Source organism: Morus notabilis, unplaced genomic scaffold (assembly GCF_000414095.1).
Source record: "Morus notabilis unplaced genomic scaffold, ASM41409v2 Scaffold179, whole genome shotgun sequence".
NCBI lineage: Eukaryota > Viridiplantae > Streptophyta > Magnoliopsida > Rosales > Moraceae > Morus > Morus notabilis.
This window is the reverse complement of record NW_010360916.1, coordinates 816398-828391: the sequence shown is the minus strand read 5'-3', so window position 1 is coordinate 828391 and position 11994 is coordinate 816398. Positions and strand designations below refer to the sequence as shown.

The window sequence follows — 11994 nt, the reverse complement described above, 5'->3', positions numbered from 1 at the left end:
TATAAGAATATAAGAAAGGGAGACCTGAATTATATATCACCTGAGTCGCACTGCCTTACCAATGAAAGATTCCAATGTGATATGCTTAAGAAAGAATCAAGAGGAGTGATTTTACTTATCAGCAGCCACCTCTCAAGAAAATAAAATTCCACTCTTCTCCCACACTCGGTAGAAAAAGAAAAAAGAACAAAATAATAATAATAATAATAATAATAATAATAAACAAAAAAAGAAAGAAAATCTGATTTCATTCATATTTCTGAGAGAAAAAAGAAAAACACAATCGAAATTATATATTCCAAATGAAATTGACATGTATTGGTATTCTATACAGTATCTTTTTGCAAATGATTTGCTTGATTTAGGAATATGTATTGTTGACGGCTGAATTCCACCAACAGAAATACGCCGGGTTATCCATTGGTATCCCGTTGGGTTACTGGCTGGAAATTAACGGTATATTTGAAATCAAGCTGTGAAGTGTTTGTTGTGTTTCGTAAGCATGAGTATAACACTTGAATGAGAGGACACACGATATTTATAGTGGTTCACTCTGTTAATGAAGAGATACATCCACTTATGTATGATATATTTCTCTTGGACTCTTTACAATTTACATGCACGTATATTCTCTCTATGGTCTAATCCTCGAGAAGTCCTCTCCCTTTCGTGCATGGGGCTTTGACCTTTTTATAGCTCAAGCTTCCTTCGTGGGTGGTTTTCCTTCGTAGGTAGAAGTACTCGAGTGGCCTACCCTTCTAGGCCTGAGCCGTAGCCCACTAATCACCTTTTGGACTGTTCACTCATCCAATTGGTCTTCTATTACGGCTCTGTGGATTCCTGTAATCCTTCACTGCCCACTGTAGGGCGGTTTAGGGGTTTGCAATTAATGCCTGTATTGCAAACGTCTCCCACCTCTAGACGCGACTTGTGATGTCAGGCTCCTTTCTGAAGAGTATTCCCCTCGCCGTCTGTGTCGCGTAGACCTCGTGTCCTTTCTGACAGTTGACCCTTTCCAGAGGAAGTTTGTTGCATAAGTTCGACGGCACAACTGGTCGACGCCCTAATTTGGGCCTTTCTTGGCGTCGAGGGGAAGCGAGCTATAAGCGTCGAGGGTTATCACTTTTTAAAGGAAAGTAAGACCACGTGTCATTCTATCGCCGTTCTAAATATCACCCACATTTTCTCACACAACATGTATATAATATTGTGGCTCTCTAGTGCTATAGTTATAATTTGTCGAAGTGAAGTGTGAGAATGAAAGCATCGGATGCAAAAAAAGCAAATGGAATAAAGATTCCAAAGGGAACATATATGTATGTGTAGCTGGCCAACATGGACTCAACTTGCCCAAATATAATATATATATATATATAGCGCGCGCGTATTAGACTGTCAATCACACTACATATATAGAACACGTATGATCCTTGGAATCTACATCGGGCGTCAGCTATTGCAGACTAAAGTTTAGATAAAAAATTCCTAATCATAAGCAGTACAGTTAAATATCTATAAATTAATACCTTTGAACTATAGGTTCAAATCAGATTTCTTGATTCTAACTTTTGAAATTTATGAGACGTTTGGTATATGGATTCAAAACCATGATTTATTATTTTAATTTTTAAAATTCAAAATTTTTGTGAGAGAAAAACATTGTAGAGAATCAAGAATCATGATTCAAAATTAGAGACGAACTCTTAAAATAAACATCCCATTAAATTTTTTGTGAGATAAAAATACTGAACAGAACCAAAATTATGAGTTTGCATTGTAACGGAATCCATATACTATAAACATACATGAAAAATTATTAATTAATCGAGATAAATTAATATCTTTGGACCAAAATTATGAATTTGTATTGTAACAGAATCCATATACTATAAACATACACGAAAAATTATTAATTAATCGAGATAAATTAATATCTTTGGGATTAAGTCGTAAACGGGCTAAAAAATGTTATTTAATCGAGGCTATTAATTTATTATTCAGTATTAAGTTATTGAGATTATACTGTAGTACGTACTAATTACAAATAATTTAACTTTTACACTTTTTTAATTCAGGACCCGCGCTTTAAACGCGAAACCGGATTAACTGATTTCTCTTATGCAGTGCTCTTGTAAATTAATGGAGGAAAAAAAAAAAAACGATAAGACTTTTGAAATTTGCAGAATTTCATTAGCTCACCAAACTCTTTATAACATTATATAGCTTACATTCAAGACAACAAAACCCCAAATATCTTGAATGGAAACTAAAAACAAAAAGGAAAATAGAAAACTTGGGGACGCAAAGACAAAAAAGCCCATCCCCGTATAATTACAACCGATCAGCAGTTAATCCATAATTTTATTAATTAAGCTGCTTTTGGTTCTGGGTTGGTTTTCATGGAAGGCTCTTGGATGGGCATGCTTATGGCAACTGAAGTGATAATAAGCTTGTCGTTTATAATTTGCTCTGCTCTTTTCAATTCTGTTCCATTAATGGCTTCAATTTCTTCGATCACTGAAAATCCATTAACTTGAGGGCCCTTTATGGCTTCAGGTATTTCCTCTTCTAATTTATTCTCAATTCCTTCTTTGTGCTTTCCCCATAGGACCGAGTAAAGGCCAATGACTATCAACAAGGCACCAAGAACACTGCACCCAAAAGTAAATATATATATATATATATATATCAAATAAAGTAGTGTATCAAAAAGTAATATATTAACCTAAAAAAAATTTATTTATATCCTTATTGGACAAAGCAGATAGAAATATACTTTTACATAAGTATCATTATTATGGCTATTGCGTGGATATATCATTATCAATAGGATGGTAGTGATTAATTACACTAAAAATCACTAAGCAATAAGAAATGTTGTCGTTTTCGCACTAAGACGGAATTAGAAAAAAAAAAAAGATGCTGTGGCAGTTAGTAAAGATGTTTATGGATATCAATAAAAATATGCATGCAAATTTATCTAACTAATTTCAGGTATGATATATATATATATATAATTAATATTAATTACGTACCCTCCAAGAAAAATCTTTTCAGCCAGGATGAAGGAGCCCATGATGGCAACAATGATCATCATCAAAGGGCTGAAAGCGGTGGCAAATACAGGTCCTCTTTTCTTCATCACCAACCCTTGTACATAGTATGAAATACTTGAGGTAACAATCCCCTATACATCACAATTCGTGCATATACACAACTCTTTAGTACTAAAATTCAGAGAGTAACCACCTCTACTAGTATATGAAAGAGAAAGAGAGCTAGAGAGAGAGAGAGAGAGAGCAAGAGAGAGAGAGAGAGAGAGAGAGGAAATTACAGCATAGGCAGCGGCAAGTAAGTTCATGTCCCACCCAATTTTCCACGCAGAGGATTTGTGTTCCATAACAAAGGTGACAGCAGTGGCCTGAAGAGTTCCAATGAAGCATACTAGTGTTGTGAGGGAAAGCTGGTGATTCTTGTACGTATTCAACGCCTTGTTCTGTAGACAAATCATTATAGTGATTAGCTCTTTGATAACAACAACAACAAAAGAAAGAAAAAAAGCAGTACGTTTAATAATAATAGTTTTTGTCCATAATTAACTTACTTGCAAGACAAACAAAGAAGCCCATGCAAGAGTGGCAATGATGAGGAAGATGGATCCGATGAACCAGTGCTTCTCGCCGTTTCCGGTCGTGTCGGTAACGTAGGATTTCCGGGGATGGACATGCTTAGACCAGACCATCTCAACTATAGGACCTTTGTATAATGTCATCAACATGGCCCCAGCCACAGTCACCGCAGTTCCCACTACCTTTGCTTGGCACCTCACTCTCTTCATGTCTACCTTTTCCATTCTTTTTTTTTTATTATTTATTTTCATCACATCGTTACACACACAAAAAATACCATTATCAGTGACAATTAATCACTCGCTAATCAAAATTTGATCCGTCACAGAAAGTCTGATATCCCGCGTAACTCTGTTGTTTAGGTTCAATTTGCTTACCTGCATATGACGGCCATCACGAAGGTCATGGCGGGAAGCATGTTGCTCATGGCGCATGAGAAAGTCGGAGACGTAAATTTCAAACCGGCATAGTAGAAATTCTGATCAATCACCGGCCTGCACAGAAGATATATAAATATTACAATATAATGGTAAAAATTAAGCTAGCTAAGAACCCAAGAAGTAGCTTTTTAAGAAAAAAGCTAGTAAGCAGTTAAGGACAACTAACCCCAGAAGAGCCAACATAAATATTTGCATGAAAACTGGGAGAGTAATCTTGGGCTGTGCTCTCCTGAAAAAAAAAAAAAAAAAAAAAAACGAGAAGAGAAAGGGGGATTTAGATCTTCTGCGTATCGGGCCCGTTCAGTTCGCTGATTTGAGTTTTTAATTTGAGTTAAGATGTGACTTTATGTGAGAGCTTTTTACTGTAATAAAAAAATTAGATGTGACTGATTCTAAGAGCTTTTTACTGTAATTAAACTCGAATTCTAAACTCGATTCGGTAAAATGAAAGTAACCTTAATTTTTGAGTGTTTTTTTCTAACCATATTGTTAAGAACTACGCACCTTTCGAAAAAGATGGCGAACGGGGCGATGACAGCCGTAGCGAAGGCATGGCGGTAAACGACGAGGACGTAGTGGCTCATGCCGCGGTTGAGAGACACCTTAGTGATGATGTTCATGCCGGCGTAGCCGAATTGTAAAGAGATCATGGCAAAGTAGGGTTTTGAGACCTCGAGAAAGTTACTCAGCTTCTCCATTTTCTCTAGAAAACTGGAGGAATTTATAGGAAAGAAAGTTTATATATATTCCAAAAAAAAAAAAAAAAGAAATCAGCTCGATCGCCGAGGAGCAGAAGGAAAACAGGAAGGAAAGAGGAACAGAGGAAGAACACGAGGAATGTTTGTGTTTTTCCTAAGAGAATCCTTCATTGCCTCTCACATATTTATATCAGATTTCGAGGAGTCTGTACACGGTATAGAGCTCACGTACGTAGGACTGTTTTGAGAACGAGCGTCATCATTCACTAAATACTGTCGTTTTCATCGTCGCTCTACTTCATCTACCACCCACTTACTATATATTATTAATCCGTTTATATTTCACCGATTCGAGTTTTACTATACTAAAAAATTTTAAAAAACAGTAACATTTAATTTTTTTATTACAATAAAAAATTCTCACATAAAATCACATCTTAATTTAAATTAAAAATTCACATTAGTAAACTAAACGGGTCCTATGTATTTGTGTCAAAGAAAGTGAAGCTTTCCTAGGTAATTATTTTTATAATTAGTTTGCCGCTTCTTTTTTTTTTCCTGCATGTAAAATAAAAAAAAAAGGGTTAATTTCACTCTTTCACCCTGAACAATATTCGTTGTCTCATTTTAACTTCGAATTTACATTAAAACGCTACAAATTGAAAAATAAGCGAGGAAGATATATACATATATATATATATATAATTTTAGATTTTAAGAGGAGAAATTATGAGGTTGTTCTTTTGCAACAAAATTCAGAAAAAGTTTAAACTCAAGTTACAACTTTATTCAAGTTCACGTTCTTTTAAGTTCTAACTTTACTCAACTTTATTCAAGTTACAATTTTAACTCAAGTTATAACTCAAATTTAACTCAAAAACTACACTCAAGTTACACTCCAAAAGAACAACCCCTATAAATTTTAACAATATATATAATTAAAATAAAAAAAATTCAGATTAGGCGGCCACCCATCCTCGATAAGGTGTGGCTCAATTCTTGACTTTGTTCAATTGTGTGACACTCTATATTCTGTGCTGAATTTTAAATTGATCCATTTTTCATAATTTCCTCTCCATAACATACATGGAAAATTGTTTTTTTTTTCCTCTTTCTAATTTATTGGCATCCTACATTCTATCTATGGAAGAAATTTTATTTTAATTTTGTTATGAAAATTAGTGATTCTAAAATTACATAGAAATAGATCAGGAGAGTAGAAAAGAAATAGAAAGAAAATAGTGAAAGTAATCTAAATGCTAGGTGGGGCATAATTAAAAAAAAAATTGATTTGGTGGGGGAAAATTAATGTGGAGTAAATTCAAAATTCCTAAAAGTAAGATTAAATATTGCATTTTCACTTCATCGAAGGATATTTTCAGTCAATTGACGCCTAATAGGTGTACCGAATTGTTTTCGATATATTGAGTCTTGATTGATCAACTTTCTAAAAGAAAATTTGAGTTGCGATTCTTAAAAATGTAAGGCTAAGGGCTCGTTTAGTTCGTTGATTTGAGTTTTTTTAATTCGAATTGATATGTGATTTTATGTGAGAGCTTTTTACTGTAATAAAAAAATTAAATGTGTATTTTTTAGAACGTTTTACTGTAACAAAACTTAAATTCTAAACTCAAATAAGTGAAATAAACGAAGTTTAAATATTAATATATTTTTATGAGAACTAATATTTAAAAGAGAAATTTATAATTTTTTTTTTTTTAAATACCATCAGTACAAGTGGAGCACCAGATAAAAATATGGGCGTCTAATCATCGCCAAACATGTACGTATGAGTCCAAAGATTTCCCATCACTTTAAAAGCAAGGGCACTACTTCATGTTGTTGATCAGAGCCAATATGACAAAGCGCGCGCGACAGAAATTCCCCATCCAACCGCGATTGTCACGACCAAATTATCATTTGTAGATTCTCTACCGTTTTTGGCTAATATATCTATCTCTAAATTATAAACGTTTAGTTCATAAATTTAAAATTATGATTTATAATTATTTATAATTTATGTATATTTTAAATAAAAAAATAATGTAACAAATTATAAATCATGTCACGAATCATTACTCAAAAAAAAAAAGAAACCGTACTTAATGACATAAAGATGAAAAACGTAACTGACAGTTAACAAATGTTTGGTAGAGGGATTCATTCCCTGATTCGAATCATGATTCATGGTTCGCTATAATATTTTTTTTCACAAAAAATTCACGTAAATCGAAAATAGTTCGAATCACATGGTTTGAATCCTCCAACCAAACGTGATCTTATACTATATAATAACACCACGATGGAAGGGTATAACACCAAAAACATTAGTCATCACTAGAGTGGCGGAACCATATTTAACCTAAAGAGCGGGTTAGGATTCTTTACATCTAATATTTTAACAATTTCTATGAAAATTTCAATTATTATGTGAATGATACGTGGTTCTCTTTTTTTAGAAATCATTTATCAATTTTAATACCGGGAACCAAAGTGGTCAAAAAAAATTCAAGGATTAATTATCAAAATCAAAAGTTTAGCAAATAAAGTGACACAATTCTCGTAATTAAAGGACTAATGGTGCTAATAACCAAATTTCGTGAGTCTTTTGTTCAAATGCGATTCTAACGAAATGCCAAATGATCAACTTTAATTGAAATCCAAGATCAAGCTAATCTCGCTTAGATTTATTAATAAAAAGAAAAAAAATAACAATATTCACTTAGAAAAACGAATGCCTCATTTATTTTACCGATTCGAATTTAAAATTTGAGAAAAAGCTCTTAAAAACAGTCACGTCTAATTTTTTTTCTACAGTAAAAAACACTCACATAAAGTCACATATCAACTTAAATTAAAAACTCGAATCAACGAACTAAACAGGTCCGAATTGTTCAAGATACAAATTAAGGACAATATTTAAAGTAAAAATGACAAACCAAAAGGGATACACACAAAATGGAAGAACAATCACGCTAAGAAGAAGAAACTATCGGAAAGCTAACAGATCTACTCTCTTAAAGAAAAATGAGGCCTCATTGAAATTCTTAACCACTAAAAACAAGGGCAATCCGTGTCTAATTTCCATCCAACTTGTTAACCTATTATATTAACAAATTGTTGCCTTCAATATTCATAAATTTATTAAAGTACGATAGATGCATGTAGTAACATACATTATACTTAAAAAGACGTTTGGTTCATAGATTAGAATAATGTGATTATAACTATTTTTTATTTACGTATATTTTTTGTGAGAGAAAACACTGTAGTTAACTATGAATCATAATTCAAATCATGGTTTGAATCCTCCAACCAAACGTCCCATAATGAACGTCGAGATTAAAAAATCGATATGCAAGCAAAATAAAAAAAAATAAACAAATAAACAACTTGCCTTGTTAGGTGACACCTGTTAAAGACATGCACGAAAATGAGATTAAAAAAAGACCAAGCTTTATCAATTATTGTCACATAGTTAGTAGAAGGGTAAAGAGTATCTTTGACTAAAAAGCCTTTATAATTTAATATTTACCTATATATGACCGACCATGCACGATGTTTTTAAAAGTTGTGATAAAAAGACGTATTAATTTTCTCTCTCCCCAAACAACCCGACTCTTTCCGCAAAACCAATTATCGGACACTTTGAATCCTTTGCTTTTTATTTTCAGCTTTTTCGGTACGTAGTTTTAGCTGTTTAAATGTGAAATTACTTTTAATGCTATTGCCTTATTAACACCGTCGATTATGGAATTATTTGCAAAATCATTTGACTATGTTAATGGAAAAGCCGATAGGTGGTGGAGGCGAAATCTGAGAAAGAGGGCAACTTTGAGAGAGAGAGAAGAGGGCTGGTACGTTTGATGAGGTACCTACTACTTAATAGCATTATTAGTATCCCACATTGATTAGAGATATTAACATGATCTACTTAATAAGGTGAGGATAATAATAAATCGGTTTTGTTAGGTCGAGTTATGTATAATATCTTTTGATTTATGTAAAATGGTATCAGAACAATCCCAATTTTACAATGTTGAGTCCCTCAATATCAACTTATTCGCAGCGATTTAGCATGGTCCACACTGTGCGTGATGAGGCATATTAGAATCCCACATTGACTGGAGATATTGGCACGATCCACTTAATAAGGTGAAGACAATCCTCCCCAAACAAACCAATTTTGTTAGATTGTTTTACAGAAATCAAAGGATATTAAGCCTAACTTAACCTAACAAAATCAGCTTGTTAGGGGATGATTGATCTCACCTTATTAAGTGGATCATGTCAATATCTTCAGCCAATGTGAGATTCTAATACACCCCCTACGCACAGTGTGGACCATGACAAACCGCTACAAATAAGTCGATATTTGAGGACCTAACATTACAAAATTAGGCATGTATTGATACCATTTTACAAAAAATCGAAGAATATTGAGTCTAACTCAACCTAGCAAAACTGACTTATTACGGGAGGATTGCCCTCACCTTATTAAGTGAATTATGCCAATATCTCCAATTAATGTGGAATTCTAATAAGCATCGAGCCGTGAGGTGCTCCAAATGATGGCACTGGGATGTGAGGTTCTCGTTATTGATGTTACCATGGCAGATGATGGCGCAGCTTGCTACCCCGCTTCTGTTCTATTATGTGCTTAGCACATTGTCTAGGGCCTGATGATGTAGCTAGAAAAGAGAATTTAGGTATCGTTTATTTCACAAATTTGAGTTTTTAATTCAAGTTTTGTTACAGTTAAAAGCTCTCATAAAAAGTCACATCTAATTTTTTTATTACAGTAAAAAACTCTCACATAAAATCACATTTAAACTCGAATTCACAAACTGAATGAGGCCTTAATGATTAAAGTGATAATTGAGCACATAATGAATGTTGATAGATGTTTCGTGGGAATTATATAATTGTACTTACTAAGCATTAGCGCTTACGATTTTTTTTTTTTCTTGGCATGTTGCAATTAGAAATAATAAGTTAGGGGTGGGGAAGCAAAGGCGTGGATGTGTGCGATGGTGAAATGGAATATCGAGCAAGACACATTCAATGTCTGTTTATCAAGTTTTAATTTATTTACATAAATTTATGGATTTCGGCATATTTTAAATGTTTATGTTTGTGATCGTTTGAGTTTAAGTACTTTATTGTTTATTGAGAAAATTATTGAACTAATTATTTCTAGAGTATATGGATCTAGATATCTTATACTCTTGATCAATACTCTTTTAATTAATATATAATTATTTAATTAAAAAGATATTAATAAAAAGTAAAAGGTAATGATCCAGACTTGCATTCTAAGAGTATTGTCTCCTTCCCCTTTATTTACTTTAGATGTTACGTTTGGAAGTGTGACACTAAACTATTTTTCAGTTTTTCAGTGGATGTTTTGTTTTAATAAATTATTCATGGGGTTTTTTTTTTAAGAAAAATTACTACGCATTTACCGTTAGGGTTCATTTGTTTCATATACTCAAACTCAAAACATTAATTTTACTACAATACTTTTTCTCTTATAAAAAATTAAATTTTAAACGTCAAATTATGATTTGAGTATACATTTTAAACAAACCCTAAATATTATAATGGAGGTCTTATTAAATGGTTACCGTGACGTTCCCGATATTTAGATTATAATAATATGATTTCTTAAAATAAATAAATAAAAGAGAAACTTGGTGCTAAAATTGTTCATGTATAAGGAGAATAGTTGATTTGCATGTCTTATACTTGTAAATTCCTTTTTTATCCACAGAAACAGATGACATATTCGTTCTCTATTTTTTTAATCATATTCCTTTATTTTTGTTTTCTTTTGTTTTTGGGTCAATTTTAATTTTGACCCTGAGGAATACTATGTCTTATTTTGTCTTATAAACTTTCAAGTGTTACATTAATAATTTCTAAATTTTACAAACATTACTTCGATCCAACCATTATAAAACTGTTAAAAAATAGACGAAATTAACCTGTGAAGTGCACATGATGCTTTTATTAGGACAATTTTAGTAAAATTATTATATTGATTTCAATGTTGGCCCGCAATAAATACATGAAAGTGTTTTATTTTGCCCTTTAAATTTTTATGTGTCACACTAATGGCCTTAAATTTTACAAACATTACACTTATTATCAATGTGAAATGTTTTTAATATTTTTTTATGTTAAAATCGTCCCATATTTGTATGCGTTACTATAAAAGAGTCAGCTTATGTCTTCATTTTTTGTGTTGTTTACTACGATCATTGTGTTATTTATCTGAAGCTTGATTTTTTATTTCCTTTTTCTAATTGAGAAGAGAATTATTTATTTAAATTTAAATTTAATTTAATAAATAATTATAAAAAAATTATTTGCAGACCATTCCCAAGACATTTTAGTACGAACACCAACAATCAGCTTTTTTTATTTTATTTATTTTATTTTCATAATAAAGCATTTAAATATCGGATGGTATTTAACATAACAAGATGTTAAAAACATTTCATATTCATAATAAGTATAACGTTTGTAAAGTTCAGGATATATTAATATGACATTTAAAAATTTAAAGGGTAAAGTGAGACTCTTATATTTTTTGGAGATTAAAATTGATATTAATATATTAATCTTACCAAATTATCCTAATTAAAAGTATAATATGCACCTCACATGTTAATTTTTTTTAATTTTTTTAACAGTTTTTATAACAAGATGGGTCGAAAATGTAACGTTTGTAAAGATCAAAAACTATTTAGTGTAACACTTAAAAGTTTAAAATGTAAAGTAAAATAAGAGTACTTTTTAAGGGCTAAAATTAAAAGTAACCTTTTCTTTTTTTTTGGAATCTCCTCCCCACTTTTGTGATGCGACACATGTATAAATTAAAATTTTATTTATTTTACTGATTTAAATTTAAAATTTAAATTTTATTATAGTAAAAAATTATTAAAAGTAATTACATTTAATTTTTTTATTATAATAAAAAATTATCGTATAAAATTATATTTTAATTTAAATTAAAAATTTAAATCAATAAATTTTGAGGACGTTTAGTTGGAGGATTCAAATAATAATTTGAATCATAATTTATGATTTATTACAATATTTTTTTATAAAAAATACATATAAATTAAAAATAATTCTAATTATATGATTTTAATTTATAAACTAACGTGTCATTTTTCGAGGCATTGTATTAATTAAACCAGGTGTCGTTTCAACCACGAA

The 11994-nt window shown here is 31.4% G+C and overlaps 1 protein-coding gene across 2 annotated transcripts; it reads right to left on the bottom strand.

Annotated features, from left to right (window-relative positions):
* Window positions 1-2299: 2299 nt before the first annotated feature.
* Window positions 2300-4865, bottom strand: LOC21406747 (WAT1-related protein At5g07050). 2 transcript variants are annotated; one of them, XM_010097704.2, is made up of 7 exons: window positions 4574-4865; window positions 4236-4298; window positions 4007-4123; window positions 3605-3854; window positions 3335-3496; window positions 3036-3187; window positions 2300-2651 (listed from the first exon to the last, which is right to left on the bottom strand). In XM_010097704.2, the coding sequence occupies exons 1-7, from the start codon at window positions 4765-4767 to the stop codon at window positions 2369-2371; spliced, it is 1221 nt and encodes a 406-aa protein (XP_010096006.1). In that variant the 5' UTR covers window positions 4768-4865; the 3' UTR covers window positions 2300-2368. The 2 variants fall into 2 exon arrangements, with proteins under 2 accessions (XP_010096006.1, XP_024021137.1); XM_024165369.1 differs by lacking the exon at window positions 4236-4298.
* Window positions 4866-11994: the final 7129 nt, after the last annotated feature.